The sequence below is a fragment of the Sarcophilus harrisii genome, chromosome 4 (genome assembly GCF_902635505.1).
Source record: "Sarcophilus harrisii chromosome 4, mSarHar1.11, whole genome shotgun sequence".
NCBI classification, from domain to species: domain Eukaryota; kingdom Metazoa; phylum Chordata; class Mammalia; order Dasyuromorphia; family Dasyuridae; genus Sarcophilus; species Sarcophilus harrisii.
The window spans coordinates 177,779,804-177,801,746 of NC_045429.1; the positions used below are offsets into that span (position 1 = coordinate 177,779,804).

Genomic DNA, 21,943 nt, shown 5'->3' on the forward strand with positions numbered 1-21,943 from the left:
CTTTTTAATCAATTATATTAATTTTCATTTGTGATGTTTCCTATGTTTTGAAACAATGGGAAATCTAGTAAACTTGCACTTTGTGGTATTTTGGTTTGATTGGGAGCTGAGATACCTTTTTTTTTGTTTTTGTTTTTGTTAATTGCTAACCTTATCAATAAATTGAACATCTTCTTGATTTTTACCTCAGTTTACCTTAATTTCAATCACAGCAATATCTACTTAGTTAAAATAAAGGGTTGGGGCAGAATCTAGTACTTCAGCTGAAATGAAAAAGGCAGATAAATCTTAGACAAAGCAAACACAAAAGTAGACTTAAATAGAAGATATATTCAAAGAAATATTTTTCTTGAAGTTAGCATAGACAATAAATTAGTATTAATATTGACTATATTTGCACTTATTAGCATAACTTAAATTCTTTTTTTGTATGAGAATATTTTTGAATTTAAATTTATTTAATATTCCCCCAATTACATTTAAAATATTTTTTACAATTTTTTTTAAAATTTTGATTTCAAGATTCTCTCCCTTATCCCCATCCCCAACTCTCATTAAGAAGCCATATATGAGATTATGCAAAATATTTCACAACATAAAAGTCATATTGTGAAAGAAAACATAGATTCTACCCCCATAATAAAAAATCCTCAAGAAGAAAATATATATATATATATATAAACAAATAAGCAGAGTAACTTGATATTTGATAAAACTAGAAATTCAAGCTTTGGGGACAAGGGATCACTATTTGAAAAAAAAAAAAAGTACTGGAAAACTGAAAAGTAGTCTGGCGGAAATTGAGCATAAAGTAACATCTCATTCCAAATATTAAAATGGGTACATTATTTAGATATAAAAGATAACAAAGTAGATGTCTATTAACTGGAAAATGGTTTATATGACTTACATGAACATATAAGATTTATATGAACTAATGTAAAATAAAACAAGAACCAGGAAGATGATATTTACAGTGATTGCAACAATATAAATGGAAAAAACAATAATCAAATACAAAATATTTTTAAAATCTCCACTATGATCAGGTACTATGCTTGGTGCTATACATATATATTTATGTGAATAAATATACATAAGATGTATATCCTGTATTGTATATGTGTACTGTCCATATGTATATATTTATATACATTCAAAATAAACAAGAAGAAAAGAAATATAAAATGTTTAGATAAAAAATGTTTTGAAAGGGAGGACACTAGGACTTGAGGAAGTCAGGAGAAGCTTCATGTAAAAAGTGCTTGAGCTGCATCTTGAAGAAAGTAAAACATCCTGTGAAGCAAAGATGAGGAGATACAGTGCATACCTGGTATAGGGAAGGACCAGTGCAGAGGCACAAAGAACAGAGATAAAATGTCTTATGTGAGAAGATTTTTTGACTCAGTTGCAAAGTATAAGAAGCCATATTCTAGAAGCCATAGGGTTATTGAGTAAGGAGGTCACATACTCAAATCTGTGCTTGAGTAAAAGTATGGAGAATGGATTGCAGTAGTAAGAAACTGAAGGACAATACCAGTAATGCTATGAAATTATAATGATCTATGAACAAAACAAATTTGGTCCCAAAAATCTATCTAAAAATATCTTCATCCTCTTAGGACTACGATTGTGGAATTTTGAATTTAATGTCCTTTTTGACATTTTAGTTATGTTTGTTAACTTTTTTTTCTCTTACTCCATTTTAGTTTTCTTCATTCATGATATCTGTCTCTTTGGGCAGTTAGGTAGAAGGATACAGTTGAAAACATAGGTGATAATAAAAACAAAGATATCAATAAAATTTATTTCTTAAAAAGTTAAAAAAAAACTTTTGGAAGATTTCTAACAAATTGAATTTTTTCTTTGTCTTTAGATTTGTCAGCAATGGATAACTCAGTGTTTCTGGAATTATTTGGATTGGATTGAGATCTGTCACTACATTGCCATTTGTGTCTTTCTTGGTCCTGATTATCAGATATACATATGTATATCTATATTAAAACATTTACAACATGATATTTTAAAGCATACCCAATCTCAGGATTTACAGCTTTTTCTTAAAGTAAGTTTATTTTTAATTTCAATGGCAACAGACAAATTTGTATTATCCTTTAAGTGATTTTATACCAAGTCATCTTTTCTTTATCTATATGTATTTGTATATGTGTATGTATGTATGTATATATATATACATACATACATACACATATATGTGTGTGTGTGTATACATATTCCTATATGCACTTAAATACACAAAAATTTATTGGTAAAGAATACACATGTCTATATCCTTCTATTTAATATGTGCAATAATGTTATCAAAAGTGGGTAGACTTAACTCCTACCTCATTTTGTTGTTTTGTTGCTGTTAAAAAGAATTTCTGTAAAATTTGAAATTGGTAGAATCTTTTATTAATATTACATCTTTTAGTTACTTTTTGTTTGATGAAGAATGATGTTAGACTACATGACAATCCAGCTATTCAAAAGAAAATCATTTGAAAGATACTAAATTTGAAAACTATTATTAAGTCTCTTTTAAGTATACAATACTAATATTCAGTCTGAAAAAAGTTTTTCATTAAAATATTTTTGTGCTTTTTCATGTTGTATAATTAATTGTGAGAGTGAATTTCACTTAGAAATATTAATAATTAAGCACATGACAAGAACAAAATAACAATTTAGTTTTGAGGAATTTTATTTGAGTAACATTTCATGCTGATGAGTTCACTGAATATGGAATCGGAAGACAAATTAAAATAATCTGACATTAACTAGTGGTGTGATTTTGAGCAAGTCCCTATGATCTATTTCAGTTTTCTCACTTGTTAAAAAAAAAGGGGGGGAGGGGTTGGGAAGGCAAGTGATTAGACTTAAATGATCTCTTAAGTACTCTTCTAACTATCAGAAGGCAAATATCTTGCCTTTTTAAATGTTACATTCAAATAAATTTGATCATTTCTTGAATTATAAATAACTATATTAATTTATTGACTTGACTATAATCCACTCCCTCTCCCCTAAGATTATTTTCATATAGTTTTAAGCCTATACCCCCACCTTATGTCCAGCATTAAAAAGTAGAGAATTTTTTTCCTTTCCACCTCTTTCCTTTTTTATGGGTAAAACATCAAAGATTGTTCTTTGTATTTTACTTTCTTTCCTGGTTTTGTCATTTTCCCTCAGATATTCTGTTCTTCATATGGAGATATACATCTTCATTATCTTAAACCTCTTATATTTCTCCTTCCTATCTTCTACTTCTTTCTCTGCTATCCCAAGAAAATGTTTTTCTCTTTCTTACTTGCCTTCTTATTCCTCTGGGCTTCTTTCATTTTATTTTATTTTATTTCCATTTTATTCATTTCACCAGTGTAATCATATTTGACAAATATCAATAGTATTCATGAAACATTTTTGTCAAAACAAAAGATTATTTTATGTTTTGAAGTGAAAAAAAAAAAGAGGCAGTAAAGAGTGCCATTAAGCGCACGCATGACATAAAAAAGGGGAAAAAAAGAAATTACAAGTATAGAGTTGCATAATAAGAATAAAAATATTTCACAGTCAATACCTTCTGAAGAATAAGTAATGTTCATGCTTCCCAGAATCAGAAGAAAGGATGCATAGACACCAAAAGAGTACAAAGAAATCTGTTACTGAGGGAGATATAACATTGTAGTTAGTGACTTGTAGCCATATACAAATTTAATATAAATAATAAGAAAGTATTCTATCTTCTTGGAGTAAAGGTTCTTAATCATTCTTGTGTCATAGATGCCTTTGGCAGTCTTGTAAATCTAATAGATCCCTTTTCAAAATGTTTTTAAATTTATAAAATGAAATTCGTAGGTTGTCAAAGGCTACCAAAAGTTAATGGAAATGTTTTATTACATCCAGGTTCAGGGAACCCATGAATTCTATCCACAGTGGACAAGTTAGAAACCATTATTCTAGGCTCTATATACAAAACCAGAGGAACGTGTTTATTTTTAATAAATTTGTTAAACATTTTTTTACTTTGGCTAATTTGGTAATCAGTGATACTATTATTAGAGACTGTTAAGTAGGGATGGAGACAGAATTACAGAATACAGATAATACTCAGCCAAACTCTTGCAACATTCTTCTCCAAACAACTTTAAAATAACACTTCAAATTCTGGAGTGGCAGAACCAACAAAAGATCAATGTGAATATTCTTGTAGTCCAAGGAAACAAGAGGACAGAAGGAAAAATAGGTGACATGGGGGTGAAGATTAACCAAGAGGCACATAGATCCAACTCCAGAGATGGGACTAAGTGGTGGTGATAGAAGCAACAGCAGTTTTGGGGAGTTTTCAAGTCAGAGATAGTCATGGGACCTGGCAAATAGTTAGAAAGAGACGGTGAGACCCTGTACTATAACACTGGATTTAGGACTAGCTGCTGTTTGGTAACTCCTCTGCCTTTACCTACTTCTTTATCACAGTTCAAGGGCAGAGAAGAGCACTTTTTTATCAAGAGGGAACAGGGATATTAGAATCCATATTACTTTGAATCAGAAGAAATCACAATATTTCAGGAATAGTGCTGCTTGCAATCCCAAAGAAGTAGTAACTTTGAGAAGCAATGCCAATTGAAATCACAAAGGATCAGGACTTCTTAAGGACCTGGTTAAGAACCAGAGAGCAGATCAGGAAAGTAGTAAACACATTTCTCACCAGATCACACAATTTTTGAAGTACCAAAAACTCCCAGCTAAAACTGCGAAAATAGTGAAGAAGGAAAAAAAAAAAAAAGCCCGAAGCTTAAGAGAGCGCATTTTCTCTCTCTTTCTTTCTTCATGCCCACATTGAGAACAAAATCCAACTTTATCATAAATTTCAAAGTCAATAAATAGGCTGGAAAATGAGCAAGTAACAAAAATGAGAACAGACCATAAAAAGCTACTGTGGAAACAGGGAAGATCAAGATAGACACTCTGAAGAGAATAATGTCAAATTAGCCACAAGGAAATCGCAGCAAAGAAAACAATATGAAATGGACACAGTCCCAACAATAATTCCTGGAAGAGCCAAAAACTTATTTTCAGAATAAAATAAGAGGGGTAGCTAGGTGGCTCAGTGGATAGAGCACTGATCCTGGAGAGAGGTGTGACCTTAGACAAGTCCCTTAAATCCAATTGCCTCATGCCAAAATAAATAAATAAATCAAATTAGAATGGTATTAAAAAAACTGGGTAAAGAAATAAGACCAAAGGAAGAAAATTAAGAAAATACAGTTAAAAACTTGGTAAACAACAACAACAACAAAAATGTAAGAAAATAATATCTCAAAAAAATAGAATTGACAAAATATAAAAGATATAAAAGCTCACTGAAGAAAATAATTCCTTAAAAATTATATTGGACACCTGAAGCTAATAATTACATGAGACACCAAAAAACAATGAAAAAAAGTCAAAAGAATGGAAAAAATAGATGTGAAACATTTTATTTTTAAAAAATGAACTAGAAAATAGATTGAGAAATAATTTGAAAATTATTGAACTACCAGAAAGCCATGATTAAAAAAAAAAAAACCTAAACATCATATTTCAAGAAATTTCAAAGAAAACTGCCCTAGTATCCTAGAACCATAGAGTAATACAAATTGAAAGAATCCACTGATTAACACCTGAAAGAAAAATAATGACTTCCAGAAATATTACAGCAAAATTTCAGAGTTTATAGGTTAAAAATCTCAAAAATAAATAAAGAAAAAAGATGTAAATATTACAGTCAGTCAGAAAGAAACCATTCAAATATTGTGGAGTCATAGTCAAAATGATCAAGATTTAGCAGTTACCATGTTAAAGGAACAGAGAGTTTTGAATAAAATAATCTGGAAGATAGAGGAGGTGGATTTATAACCAAGGATAATCTACCCAGCAAAACAATATAATTGTTAAAAGGGGAAAATATATTTCTAATAACATAGAGAACTTTCAAGCATTCCTGATAAAGAGACCAGTGCTGAATTGAAAATATGATTTTGAAATGCAGGACTCAAGAAAAATCATATTTAATGGACTCAAGGTTAAAATGTTTACATTACTATATGGCAAGATAATGCATATAACTTCTAAGAACTTTATCATTGTTGGAGCGATGAGAAGGATTCTACATAGAGGGTGCAGGAGCAAGTTGAATATGTTGCTATGATAGTAAAAAATATGTATGAGCAGGAAAGAAAGATGCCATGGGAGAAAGTGTAAAGGAGAGAACAAATGGGGAAAATTATCTCACATGATAAGAGGTGTTCCAAGAACAATTTTTACAGTGTAGAGTAAAATGGTGGGATTTGGAGGCAGGAGCAGACAATGCATGAACCAAACTGTCATCTAAATTGACTCAAGGAAGTAAGTATCTCTGTGTGTGCATCATACATACATATGCACAGTGTATGTGCACACACGCACATAAGCATATAAGCATACATACATACATACTCATTTGGGTATAGGAATCTGTTTACCCATTAGGGAAGTAGGAGGAGAAGGGAAATAAAAGAAAGGAAGATAGGTTGTTGAAAGGGAGGACAGATAAAAGAAGGCAATTGTCAGAATCAAATTTTAGAGGAGGGGACAGAAGGAGAGAAAGATAAATAGAAGAGAATAGGTAGAAGGAAATACACAGTAATCATAACTGTTAATATGAATGGATAAACAAAACCATAAAGCAGAAACAGGTGTATGAATTGGAAACCAGAATCCAATAAATATCATTTATAAGAAACACCCTTGAAACAGAGACATATATAGAGTAAAAATAAAGGTCTGAAGCAGAGTTAAATATGCTTCAGTTGAAATAAAAATGGCAGGGCTGGCAATTATGATTTCAAACAAAGAAAAAGTAGACTTAAGAGATAAACAGGGAAACTATATCTTGCTAAAAGGTATCATAGACAATGAAGTAAAGTCGATAATATGCATATATGCACCAACTGGCATGGCATCCAAATAAAGGAAAAATTAAATAAATTGCATGGGGAAATAGTAAAACTATACTAATAGTTTTCAACTTTCCCTTCTCAGAGCTAGATAAATTTAACCATAAAATAAATGAGAAGTCAAAGAGGTGAATACAATCTTAGAAAAAGCTAGTTATGATAGGCCTCTAGAGAAAATTGAATGGGAATAGAAAGGAATTGTTGTTCATGAGACCCTAAAATCTAAAATAGATTTAGAAAGAAATGCGTTAGGACATTTGGTAGAGAAGAATAAGACATAAAGGCAAGCAATCTTTTTTTATTATTATTATAATAACTTTTTATTGACAGAACCCATGCCAGGAAGCAATGTCTTTTAAAGACTAAAACCCCAACTTAGCTTTCAGACATCTCTTCTCTCCCATCCTACCAGAAAATCTGAGCTTTCAGTTATACCTATCTAATTTTTCAGATTCTCATATAAACTAATGAGGATTCAGTATAGTTTTTTTTTTTTTTAAATTATCTTTGAATCCATTTTCAATCTTCAGTTTTGAAGTATGTGATGAGTTTTCTCAAAGATGTTGTGAAGGATTCATTTTATAAATTGTAAAGCAGTTCGTATTTTTTTTTATGTCAGAGACTCCTTGAATATAGGACCTAGTTGCTTGTAGATCACATAATTTTCAGTTTTCTTTGCTCAAATACTGGTAAAACCTGAGAACTTTGCTATTTGGCTCTTTGTTATTTGACTTTTTCTTCAACTGAGATAGCACCTGGATCTCAGTATCTGCTGTTGACTTACAGATAAACTTACTTCCAGTTCATGAACTTTAAGTTCACAAGGCATTAAACATAATTTTTTTAAGATATTGGTTCTTGTATAAGAGTCAAGAACCCTTTCCATTTTTCCTGAATGCCCCTCAATAGGGGGTTTCTTCCTTCTGTGATAGGGATAATATTCCTGTGAATAATTATGGCTCTGGTTAAGCTTTCATTCAAGTACAAGGCCAAGGTTTGTTTCACTTTTAATCAGACAATTCAGATTCTTTCATATTCCATTTAGCTCTCTTTCTGCATATGCATTCTAGAAGTGGCTTCTCCCCAGGAATGTTTACATATTCCCAAGGGCTACAAGCTCATTATGAAACAAAAGAATATTTGACTGCCAAGAAATTGTGTATGTTATCACTGAATGCATTAGAGAGGTACATCCAGAATGAGAGAGATAGATATGCTCTGCATTTTACTGGTTAGAATACATCTGGCATATCAAGTTTTATTTTTTAAGAATAAGAGCAGCTAGGTGATGCAGTGAATAGAAGTCTCTTGTCTGGAGATCAGGAGCACTAATCTTCCTGAGTTCAAATCTGGCCTCAGATGGTTGGGTGATTCTGGGCAAGTCACTCATATTTGCCTTAGTTTCCTAATCTATAAAAATGAGCTGGAGAAGGAAATGGGAAGTCACTCCAATATTTTTAAGAAAATCCTTAATGGTGTCACAGAGAGTTGGACATGACTGAAAGCTGAACAACAAAATTTGTTAAAAATACTTACCACTTAAATTCTATCCAGAAGCTAATTACCAAGTTGCTGAGGAGAATTGAAACCCTGCTGTCTGAGAAATAGTTGAAGTAATTTAGTATGGTTAGCTTAAATAAGGAAATATTTAAAGAAAGAAAACATTATGGTTCTTCAGATATGTTATGTAAGAGATAGAATTTTAGAAAAGGAATTCTGCATAGAACCAGAAATCTCAATTAGAACTAATTGATGGAAGTTAGAGACATATTTTAACAGAACTTTATAACAATTAGATATTAAAAAGAGAATGTCTTTTTTTATTAGGTACTAAGTTCCACAACCCTGGAATTCTGTAATTATCGGATATATTCATCTCCTTGCCGAGATAGTGCAACAAATAGTGGAAAGTTGAGCTCTGTTGCTTTAACGTCATTTCCAACTCGATGTCAGTAACTTGGCGATTTCCTCACTACTCTCCATATTTTCTGTATGCCTATATTCCTTTCATGTCATTATTTTGCAGTTTCTCCATCCAGGAATGCTCCCCTGCCCCTTTCTTCTAAGACTATACAAATTCTACTTCCTGTCCTGACTGTTCTAGTTTATACTGTGCTCTCCTTTCTCTAAATGATTATTTCTCTTACTATTTTCATTAGTCATCCTGACATTTAAACCCACATTCTTTTGCATGTGAATTTATATGCTTATTGTATAAGTGTAATTGCGGATATCTTCCATGTGTCTTTCATACGTCCTCTTATCCTATATTATTTCACTTGGTAATCTCATCTTCTTTATGTATTAAATTATCATTTCTATACAGATGATTTTCAGTTCTATATAACTTGTTCTACTCTCTCTCCTGTGTTCCAATTATACATTATTAACCATTCCGAGATTTCAAATTGGATGTTACATTAGGTGTCGTTATTTTTCCTGAATCTCTGTTCTCTCATTTCTTATTACATTTCCAAATTTCTATTAATGAAAGGGGAAAACCTATGTAGATAAAATTACAGGCCACTGCAATATTATATAATAAACTTCTGTAGTCATCTTTTATTTAGATCATATATTTACATTTGGTTATTATTATCACATAATTCCTATTGCCATGGAAGTTTTTCTTATAATGTATTTTATGAACTCCAAAGTCCTATACAAATGAAAATTATCATTATCATCAGATAGTATTTACATTGAAAAGAAGAGCACATTTACATTGAAAAGAAGAGAAAAGAAGTAACCCATGTAATGTAAGTTATTATTTTTATAGCTGTTAGATTGAGAGCTGCTGCTACAATACACTTCAAGATATTGAAGATATGAAAAAAAGCATCAGATTAGTTCTAAAGTGAAATTATTTATATAAGACATTGTTTTCTTATTTTAATCCTATTTAAAAATGAAAGATATGTTTTAGCGGTTTCATATATAGCATGCTTCATTCACCACTGCTATAGAATATCAATAATGTCAGTTCCACCTTATCGCTTTCCACTACTCTAAGATATCAATAATGTCAGTTCTATATGTGAACATTAAATCTTAGTCTTGACTCATACTATCAACTTCTCTTTAAATATTGTAAATTAAGTGGCATCTACTTAAATCAATTGCCATGAAAATATCAATAGTATCGTAAAACCACTTTAACTTAAGTTGTAGCAGATGAGATCATTACATAGATACCTGACTCAAAAATATAAGGAAAGAGCCCTTGTGTCCTAGAATTGATAAAAAATAAAACAAAGCTCAAAACACTAACGATTGAAGTATTCCCTTATCAACTTTGTAAAAGAAAAAGAAGAAAAAATAGTGATCTATTCTTGATGAAGAAAAGAATTTATTCTCTCACCAAAAAATTTCATATTTTGAAAACTTAAAGAATTTAATTAAAATGTTCCAACCAAAGCCTGCATATTATGGCAAAATCAGGTTATAATTACAGATAAAAAGATTAATTTCCAACCAATCAGCTTGTCAAGAAATTTCTTAATCTCCAGCTTTTATTATCAGTAGATGTTGACAGGGTTAAAAACTGCAGATTAGACTGAGAAAACTGTTTTCTGTATTGAATATTAACTTTTTAAAAAGTAATCACTGCTTTAAAAACAATTCTTTGGATAGGCTGATCTCATTTAGAAATAATCTTAGTATGGTGGAAACTATGTTTATAAGTATTCTTTCTGTACTAACCTCTCTTCATCCTCTACTTGTTCACATTGCTGTTTTTTTGTAAAATAAAGAGTCTGTTGCAAGTAGCTTTCATTGCTTTTACAAGTATAATACAGACTCTTTTTGGGCCTGTTTTCAAGATTGCCTTCCTTATGACAGTTCATCAGTTCAACTTTCTATTTATTTTTTCAGAACATGGTCATGATTATTACTGACTAATCCTTGGGTTTATGGCTAGGCATATTATGTCATGCTATAGACTTAATTATTTAAGGAAGCCTTTAAGGACAACCTCTTCTTTTTAACACTTCATAGGTAGTATTTTTCTTCCTCTCAGACTAGAAAGGATTTCCTTTCTTACAATAATATTTGAATCTTTAAATGCCCACTGAAATGCAGGTCCCTTTGCTTATTCACTTCACAAGTTTCTAAGCTGTTTGCAACTAGAGTAGAAAATCAGAGCTCCTTATAAAAAACCCTCTTAAATGTGTTTTAGTGAAAATTAGGAATGCCTAGGCAGTGTTCTTCAAAAAAGCTTTCTACATATTCAGTTTAATTCAACAAATATTTAACTGTCTTTTTGGTGCAAATATTATATTAGATATTATGGATATAAAACTCTCTTCCAAAAAAAAGTCATTTTTGTTCTGTGATTTAGTATAAATATCACTTTTTTTGTAGGAAAAAAAAATAAGAAAAAAGACTTACATAGTTTTGCTTTCTCTTTGTTGTCAGTTATTACATTCCCATCAACAAAGATCCTGTTCCCTTTTTTGATTCCTCTTTTTCTGTCTCAGTATTGCTTCTATGGAGAAAGTCTATGGAACTTCACCTATTCTTCTTCTGAATAGTTTGAAATTTGTTTTTTCTAAATACATATCAGACTATGACCAAATTTTCTGTCTTCTATCTTAAACCCCAGAATGTACTGGTTAGTTTCTCCTAAATTCTCATCCACCTCAGCAACCAATTCCTTCTATTAGTGAGAAGCAGATCAGAACAGAATTTTCCCTTGTTCCTCTTCTTTTTAAAAGATGAAATATTATTACTAAGATAGCATAAGTTATTAGCTACTTCTTTTTTGACAGTGAGAAAACTCCAGATGTCTGGGATTACATCATACTTCTGTATCAGTCTTTTAATACACTTATCAAACTCCTCATCTATTTTCTCTTTTTGTCCAGGTGGTCTCAAGTATACTCCAATAGCAAAATTATATCTATTTTCCTCTCTGACCTTTAGTTTTGTCCCTTTAGTTTCTAAATTTCTTTAAATATATATAAATTCTTAATACATGATGCTACCCATCTTTGTTCCCCTTAATAGTCCCTCTTCTTCTGTCCTGTTTGTTTTGAATAAGGAGTATATCTGTTGAATTTCATATTGAAGTCATGGGATTTTTCTGTCTCCAGTGATACCTTTGAGATCCAATTTCCTCACTGCATTAAGATCTCTACTGCTTCTTGTTTACTGCCTAAACATTAGGGATTTTTATATAGATATGATCATTTGTTATGCCGGATCCTTTCTTGAATTTTATTTCTTATAAATTTCTGGTTGTTAGAGCTGCTATTCATCTTTATTTGTGGTTCTTCTTTATGTTATTTCACATAAGAGATATACGTATGTGTTTTCTTTACCTTTAAATTTCAAAGACACATAGTATTTAAATTCTTACAGCCTCTGTTAGATATATTCCATTTCTGGTCAGTAATTTATCAACCCTTTGTTGTAAGCTGAATTCCAATACCATCCTTACATTCTATCTTCTTCATTCCTTGCCTTGAATGCACAACAATCAGTAAAATATAACCTATAACCCTATAATATTTGATTCCTTGTCCACAACATGGTAATTTTTACCTAGACATCATCATAATTATTGGTAACATTTCTTTAGCACCTGTTATGGACCACATAGTGTGCCAAGAGCTTTTTACTGCTATCTCACATGACCCTCATAATAACCTTGTGAAATAGATGCTATAATTATCCTCATTTTACTTTAAGAAAATATGGGCAAATAAAAGTTAAGTGATTGACCCAAGGTCACATAGGTAGTAAGTATCTAAAGCTATTTTTGGAAGACTTAGAGTCTTCCTAACTCCAAATTCAGCATTACTCACTGCCTCCTACTGTTATACTTTTTAGGTTCCATATAGAAATATCATTTGTGCAATGTGGATCATAGAAATTGATGCTATCATCTTCTGTTTTGTGATGTCTTAAGACTTCTCTGAAATAATTACTTGGAAACATGTCCCAATAAGACAACAGATCTCTCTGTTGTTATTGGATCAACAAATAGTTGCCTAAGTACTTCTAAGCAAAGAATTACCAGTTAATACTATTATTATCTCAATCTTCTACAGCTTACTAGATGATATCTCATCAGATACCTTCTATGGTTCTACTGTTTCATTCTTTGGTGTACAAGTTATTCTTCATCAAATCAAATAACTTGTTTCCTTAAGAACCTTTTTTTAAATTTTATTTTTCTTGAGGGGTTTCTTTTGTTCTCTCCCCTCCCCCCCCCCATAACATGACTAATTTGGAAATGTTTTGCCTGAGTGTTGAATTGCCTTCTCAATGAGTTGAGATATAGAGAAAGAGAGAATTTAGAACTCAAAAATTTTAAAAAGGAATGTTAAAAATTGTTTTTACAAGTAACTGGGAGGAAATAAAATACTAAATTCAAGAAAAGAAAAGAAAAAATACTAGAAAGAAGAAAGTAGTTCAGTTTAGCAAGCCATATTAAAAATTCATTTGAATTTAAAGAGAATTTTAAACAATATATAAGGCATTTCTCTAGGCACTAATGATATAAAAACAAAAAAGCAAAATAAGACCTGCTCTCAAAGAGCATACTGTCTAGTTGCAAATGCAATATAGGAAGTGATAGATAAATACAAAACAATTGTACAAGTGGGACACATAATTAAAGTGATGAAGATAAGCTTCTCTTACAACACTAACAATTAAAGTTTGCATATCCTAGTGAAGTTATATAAATGCCTGTGTGAGCAGATACATATAAAATTTATTTATAAATAATTTCTGTATAAATTTGTATATATGTCTGTAGAGTTAGAGACATCATTATAGATATAGATTGGCATATCTTTATCTATGGATATAAAAATAGATATGTTTGTGAGAGACAGATAGACTATAGATTTGGATGCCAAAGGCATGAAGCAGTTTGGTCAAAGGAAAATCTCGTTGCTTAGATTTTTAAAATGTATTAAAATAAATTTTGTTCTTATGACACATTTCACTTAAATATCAGCCCTGTGCACTTCTGAAAAAAGCATTCCTATTTTGCTTTCCCAGTCTTAGTAATTTTATATTCTTGACTAAACTGATAAATTTTATACCATGTTATTTTTTACTTGAAAGGAAAGGAAAGAAAAACTTGAATAATTGGTAGGATATTGAGTCTTTTTTATCTGGTTAGTCTTTTATTTAGTAGGGATTTAGTATGATGTAGCAAATAATCTTACCTCAGAAATCAGAAGATTGGGGTTTTAATCCCAGCTCTGCCACTTACTTTGTCTGGAAATTTGAACCTAATTTTCCTCATTTGTAAAATGGAGATAAATTAGACATCACAAGTTTTTTGTAAAAATAAAATGTAATAATACAAATATGTTTCAGAACTGAAAAGTGATCTTCAAATATGAGATGATAATGACATAATTTAGCTTAGTTGGAAGGGTGGCAAATTTAGAATCAAGAAATACCTAGGGTAAATCCTATTTCAGATACATATTGAGTTAAGTAACTGGGCAAATCAAATCACTCTCATGCTCAGTTTCCTTATCTGTGAAAGCATCTACCTCCAAAAGTTGTTAACAGATTTTGCAAACATAAAAGGAATATATGATGATGATAATGATGTAGTCATTTCAAGAATAAAGATCTCTGATTGCTGAATGTGATGGTTAGGAATAGAAATGGAAAAAAAAAAGTATTCAAAGGAACTAACCTGTTAGAACTTGAACAAGTTGACAATTTAAACAACTATAATTAATAGTAAGAATAACATTAATATATTCAATAAAAACTTTTAGTCAAGTATTTAAAAATGTCAAATTTTTATAAATAGATTTGGAGATTTGGAACTTTTATATTTATATGCATGTGCAAACACATGTGTGCATATTATAGCTTATGAATCACTAAAACAGTGTAAATTCTAAAAAGCAATTTTAAAAAATTTAATTTTTTTTCTTTAAAAAAAGCCATTGTAGAGGCAGTTAGGTGGTGCAGTGGATAGAGGACCAGCCCTGAAGTCAGGAGGACCTGAGTTCAAATCTGGTCTCAGACACTTCCTAGCTATGTTATCCTAGGAAAGTCACTTAACCCCATTTGCCTCACCAAAAAAAAAAAAAAAAAAAAAAAAAAAAAAACATTGTGATTTTCTGAATACATATTCACTATAGTTAGTGAGCTATTTTGTTTACAAAATGTACTTAAACAAAAGTAAGAGCTATAAAATCCCTAAATATTCTTATTTTAAAATTTAAAATGAACTTTAATTATGGAAATATATTTTATTAGATTTTTTTCACTTATTTTTACTTAGAGAAGTTAAGATAATAAAGTTCTATTCCAAATTCTCTTATCTCTTACTGAATTTTCATATACATATATGCACTCATACACACACACCTTTAATATTTACTGCAACAATCTCTCCCTACCCTCTTCCCTAAATAGCAAAGCTTTTTTTTTTTTTTTTAAACCAGGAATGGTAACTTGTACAACCTCTAAATTTATATTTTTAATGATGATAGTGGTAAGATCCTAATACATAGATAAATTAAGCAGTGGAACATTGATTATCATGGTAATTTAAATTGAATCCTTCAGCTGAAAAATTGTTTCTATATTAAGTTGAAAGAAGTTCTTGCAAAGGAAACAATGAATTATTGGGGATCAAGGCAAGAAAAAACAAAGCATAGTGTTTCTAATTAAAATTCAGTCAAATCAAGTAAATTGAAAAAGATGAGAAATAAATAATAGGTGCCTTTGTCTGAATCCAATATAATAATGACTATATAGGGAGGAAATAAGAATTTATTAAGTGTTTACTATGTGCTTAGCACTTTATAAATGTTATCTCATTTGAGCCTCACAATACAACTGTGAAGTAGGTGCTTTATGATCCTCATTTTACAGTTGAAGAAACTGAGGCAGACAGAGGTGAAATGACTTGCCCAAACTCTTACAGCTGAATTTAAACTAACATCTTCTTGACTCCAGGACCAGGGCTTAATAACTTTATTGAAGAATTAAGTCAAAGTGTAATAAAAAATGACTTCCATGGTACTCAGTATTCAGTTCTTATATTTTTACATTAGAGAAAATTACTTTGTACCTGAGGTACAAGTTGCATTGAAAAATGAAATGCAAACTTCTAAGGCAGGTGACTGATATGAATAAATATTACAAGACAAAAAAAAAAATGAGTCAATATCCACTGAGGTAGAGAACATCGTAGATTCCCAAGAGAAGATAGAACGATAATAGGATATTAATATTCTAATAGAGATATTTTAATAATTAATGTTTTAATAATCATAGGAGCAAAATTCATAGCTGCTCTGCAGAAATAATTGACAAAACAGAAAAACAAATCTGCAATGGCAAACTTCATCAAAGAAACAAGAGAAAAATAACTGATTAGGAATGCAAATACACACAAGTAAAAGACAATCTGGAAGCAGAGAAACAAAAAGCTAGTAAAAAGAAAACAATGCATTCAAACAAGATATTAATTTAGAGGAAAAAAAAAGATGCCTAGTGACACCTTGAACATTATGTATCTCCCAGAAGCACATGATAAGAAATAAAAACATCCCAAACCTTCTGAACCCAAAAGAATAAAATAAAATGTCAATCAAAAGAATTCATACATTACCTGGGGGATTCAAAGAGGAACATGCTGCATACTCAATTGTTCTAAACTCTAAAATTTAATAATTGCAAAGATAAATAACAAATTTTGCAAATCACTAGAAGAAAAGCCTTTAAATGTAAAATAAAAGAAATTTGAAAAACTCAAGATTATTCTACAACTACCAGAAGACACAAGACAAAGCAGGATATGTTTTGAAAAGCAAAGGAACTTAAAATACAACCCATGGAGACATACCTGGCAAATCTGAGCTCAATCATTAATGAAAAAGATAGATGTTAAATCCAAGGGGGCACTTAAAGCATTCCTACAATAAAAAGCAAACCTGAAGTTAATTGCTTTGCAAATACTGCAGACCCCCACAAAAATGGTAAACAAATACAGAAACCAAGGAAGGCACTGGCATGAAATAAAATTATCCCAGGGAAAAAAAAGGAAAACTTAAAGAAAAAAATGCTTATGGGATTAATAACAACTATAACAGATTAACAATTGTTATTTATTTTACTTTCTAAAAATAAATGAGGAAGTAAAGATCTGTCTGTGAGCATTTATTAAAAGCTTAATATGTGTCCAGCATTGCTACAAATTGAGAAGACACTTCTTGCCCTCAAGAAGCTTGTAATCTAATGGTAGAGGACAACACATAAAATGAAATAGTGAGTGATTAGAGAGGAAGAACGTATTGATCAGGATAAATGGAATGGTATTTTCCATTCCAAGTAGCATGTACTGAGCTGGATAAATAGAATGGTACTTTCCATTCCAAGTAGCATGGAAAAAGAATGCTGCTTGACTGAATGGAGCCATCCAGTCGGGAGAAATCTCAGATACAGAGAGAAAGATAAAAGTGGAAGACAAAATAGAAGTGATAGTGGAGGAAAGATAGGCCTAAAACATGGACTGAAAGCTTTCTACCCACAAAAACCCTACCCATAGGTGAATTAATGTATATTGTGTATATGTATATATTGGGAGGGGCAAGAAGAAAGAAGGGAGGAATTAAACTGAAGAATGCCCATAAGAGGGGGATGGAAAGGAATATAATAGAAAAGAATATGTACTATAATTATGTCAGAGATTAACCACAAAAGGGAAGTCAATCCCTAGTTTCTCAAGAAGAAAAGAATCTATAGAAGGGATAGAAAGGCAAAAAGAAAGACTTGAAGCAAGAGGAAAGGGGAAATAATTTCAGTGCTGAAAGAGGGTGCTACTGATGAACATTCTCATGGGGGAAGAGAGATATTTAATAGTGGAACAGCGGGTATAATCTTCAGATATTTGATACTTGGAGAAACTATTCATCCTGACAAGAGAATTTGCTTCTAGGTGCCACTGATAGAAAAGTAGGAAAGTTTGAAGCTGAAGTGAGATTTAATGGCAAATGGGCAAATAATGTTGTTAATGAGGGAGAGGACAGGAAACTGCACAATCGGGAACTGAAAAAATTCCTACAGTGGAGAAGTACTTCTGTACTCTGTCATATGCAGGAATTAGAATTTTTTAAGAATGAGACACAATAAAAAAGAGAGATGGAGCTAGATGTACAAGTCTGTGACATAAACTATTTTTAGAAAAGGTAGCTCAAAATAGGTACCTTAGGAAATACTTAGATCAAAAAAAGGAATAAATATAAGAACCATGAATCAAAGAATAGAAAGTCTAGAGCAGTTAAAAGGAAGGGAAATAAAATAAGGGAAAGATTCTTTTGGGGGAAAAGGCAGAGAATTAAAGCTAATATACTGCCAATATAAAGAAAGGAGTAAAAAGAGGAAGAGGAATTTGATTATTTAGTTGAGAAAAGTGAGCTGAATTAGGTAACTAGACTAAAGAAAGTAAAGGGAATTAATGAATTTAACAAAACTAAGGAAAATAGTGAAAAATGAGAAGATAGTAGTTGAGAGTTAGGGGAAGAGAGCCAGTGGGAATAAGATTGTCTTAAATTAGATTAAGCTAAAATAAGTGAAGACAAATTACTGTCTTTACAAAAGAAGAGAGAAAAAAATTTTAATTTGGAGGATAAAAGAGAAAAATGGATCAAAATACAAACTTTATAACTTTAAAAATCCAATGAAGCATAAAAATGACATTGAATATTGAAAAAAAAAAAACTCCACAATATGTGGCTTATAAGAAACATAACCAAAAGTCAAAGATGCACACAGAATAAAATTGAGTGGAGGAAAAAAATTATCATGCAAAAAGTCTTAAAAAAAGGATTTATATTCATTCTAAAGGACACAGCAAAAATAAAAATTCACAACATTAAAAAAGATAAGGAAATTACAAAGTGCAAAATGGAGCTATAGAAACAAACTAAAATCACTATTAAGATTAAATTTTTCAAATGCCCTTTCACATAATTGAAAAAGAGAAAAATTAAAATATTTTACAAGATATAGGAAGCTATGCAAATAATGGCAGAAAAATTTTAATGTTATACTATCAGTTTTGGAAAAAACCTAACAAAAAGTAAAATTATATATATATATATATATATGATTATATACATTATTGTATATATGTTCATATTTGTACAATACATGTGTGTACATATGTCTATATGTACACAAACACATCCTTTATAGGCCATAAAGTAATAAAAATAGTAATCATTTTAGTAAGCACAAAGGACACAGAACCAAGTAGAGACTTAACAATGAAGTCCCCAAATCATAGAAACAATTTATAATTATGTGAAAGAAATTTCTGGTTATTTTGAAAGAATAATAAAATTAATAAATATTTTCTTGATAGGACTAAAAGAAGGGAGAATTAATTTTGTCTTAGTCTGTTTTTTTCTGTCTTCCTTCCACAGCTGTATAAACTTCTTGAAAAGAGGTAGTTGGTCTACCTGCCACAAACCTTTCTTCACTACAATGCACCCACTACTCAGCTGCCAACATGATTTTCCGAAAGTCCAAATCCAATCATGTTACTCCCAAGCCCCCAACACACTCAATAAATTCCATTGAATTTCTTATCATCTCCAGGATCAAATACAATATCCTTTGGTATTCAAAGCCCTTAAAAACCTGTTCTCTCTCCCACATTTTCAGTGATCTTGGGTTTCATTCCGTGCTTCTAATTTAATTTAATAGTAGTTCCCTTTATTGATTATTTCCTACTTATATAATATAGATACATATATAACTTTATTTTTGTATATAGTTGTTTGCATGTTGTGTCCCCATTACTTTTCTTTGCATCTCCAGAATTTTTCAGTGCCTGGCCCATAGTAGACACATAATAAATGCTTATTGATTATTGATCATTGATTAACCAACTATAGATTCTAGTCTTTTACTTTCTTATGGTGGTTAGATTTTTTTAAATTGCATTTTACAATCTATGAATATCATTTTAATCCCTGATCTTCATTTACTTAATTGCCCTAGATTAGCCCCAGACCAAAATAAAATTATGTTGTGATTGTAAATAGGGTGCAACATATTCCTACAAAAAATTGTGCAATTGTGGCATAAAGGATGGCATCAGAAAGCTGTATGAAAAACAGATAGGGTAATTAAGTGGTGAAAGCAAGGATCACTGATAAGACAGACTTGACATTTACAGGATTTCAGGATAGATAAGAAGGTCTCTAACCCATTGAATGAATCTGTGTAAGAGATTTATGGAGGGGAGAGGACAAAAAGATGTGAATGGTTTATAATTTTGACCACTAGAAGGAACATCCATGACAAGGAAATCAAAGATTCACAAAAATATAATTTAGTCTCCTGTAAAACTTTCTGCTTCTTGAAGATAGGGTACTGTGTATATATTGGGAGGAGCTATGAATGAGGATAATAATAATTATAAAACACTTCAGCAAAGTAATACCATGTATATGTCTATCAGAAATTTTATGCTAATATTTTGCTTTGAGATATAATTAAGTTATTTCCTTCTGTACTTCCAAGAGCTGTACTTTTTTAGAAAGATATTTATAGGGCCAATGTACTTTGTAATTTCAAGGAGAGAAACATTATCTTTAAGCAATCGGTCTTTAGAATCAGTTCAAGACAAATTTGTATTGTTGTCTATTTAATGCTGTTTTTAGAATTTGGAAATTTTTAAGAGATATTTCATGGGATATTCTTAATATAGAAAACTCAAATTATTTTATTTTAAAATGCTGCCTGATGGAGGATACTGTTTTCTTCACACAAAAATAAGAGATCTCCTAGTAATATAAAATGCCAACAAGAGAAAGAGAGAGAGAGAGAGAGAGAGAGAGAGAGAGAGAGAGAGAGAGAGAGAGAGAGAGAGAGAAGTAGATTGAATTAAATGCAAACACTTCAAATTCCTTAATTTGGGATTGAATTTATTTTTCAAAGTCAGTGAATTTCCCTTTGTGTTGTTTGGACAGGAGGAAGCACTTCATGGATTTCGGGTGAGTGACTATTTTGAATACATGGAAAACTTGGAGCAGAACTATAGACCCTTGCTACTGCAAGACATGAAGCGTATTCGACTGCAAAGCACATAACTTCAGAGAACTAGCATTTCAATTTCATTTTTTAGTTGTTCTTAAAAGGGTACTGATTGTTTTATATTGGCATCCATAAAAATTCTTGCTTTGTGAGTGCACGTATTGTAAAATCGATAATGAGGATTTTGTGAATATAATGGTATTTTCAAGAAGGCATTATCTCAATTGATAACTTGAAATGAATTCATTTTTCTGGGCTGCTTTTCTAGGCTGGTAAGTTGCTAGTAGATTGCTTTAGTGCCAGCCCTAGCTTACTTGTGGTCTTTATTTGTGTTTTCTGGTAGTGAATCCCAAACTATGCTACCTTATTCCAATCTGGTCTTTGCCATCTAACTGAAATATTTCTAGTAAGTTTGATAATAAAAAGCAATATTGAAAATAATCGTCTTGTTAGCCTGTTTATGTCTATAGAAACAAAATAGTTGTTTTCTGTATTCATGACTCATTGCAGAAGAGTCTATTCTCTACAAATGGAGGAACAAAGGGCAAGGACACCTTACTATCTCATTACCTCATTATTTTCCCAAAGTTGGCATATGATACTTACATCTATGTATAAATTTTCATTTGAAATTCTCTATCCTCCTTCAAAGTTAAATTAGTTGTTCTATCTTGATGATCATTCTATTATTATTCTTTTGATATGTTTTCTTTAGAGATTTATCTGATTTGAGTTGCATTTTAAATAGGAAATTAAAGGATTGATTTCTAAATTAATTTAAGTGAACACATTATTTTTTTTTTTCTTTTATTTGAATGGAAGTCTATCCTTAAGAAAAATTTGCCTGAACAAGTATGGCTCAAAACTTGTTCTAATTTATTTTCATGTAACATAACTGTCATGTTTTTTATTTAGGAAGAATCTTT

The 21,943-nt window shown here is 30.8% G+C and overlaps 1 protein-coding gene across 7 annotated transcripts in view; it reads left to right on the plus strand.

The window, feature by feature from the left end:
- TBC1D32 (TBC1 domain family member 32) overlaps positions 1-21,448 on the plus strand; it is a 175,792-nt gene extending 154,344 nt beyond the window's left edge. For 5 of the 7 annotated variants that reach the window (XM_031964339.1, XM_031964341.1, XM_031964340.1 and 2 more), the window contains 2 exons: positions 1,877-2,065; positions 20,954-21,448. In XM_031964339.1, the coding sequence (XP_031820199.1) occupies positions 1,877-2,065; positions 20,954-21,073 (309 nt within the window). In that variant the 3' untranslated portion in view covers positions 21,074-21,448. Of the gene's footprint in view, positions 1-1,876; positions 2,066-19,399; positions 19,654-20,953 lie in introns of those variants that run through there. The other 2 variants (XM_031964343.1, XM_031964344.1) reach the window with 2 other exon arrangements.
- Positions 21,449-21,943: the final 495 nt, after the last annotated feature.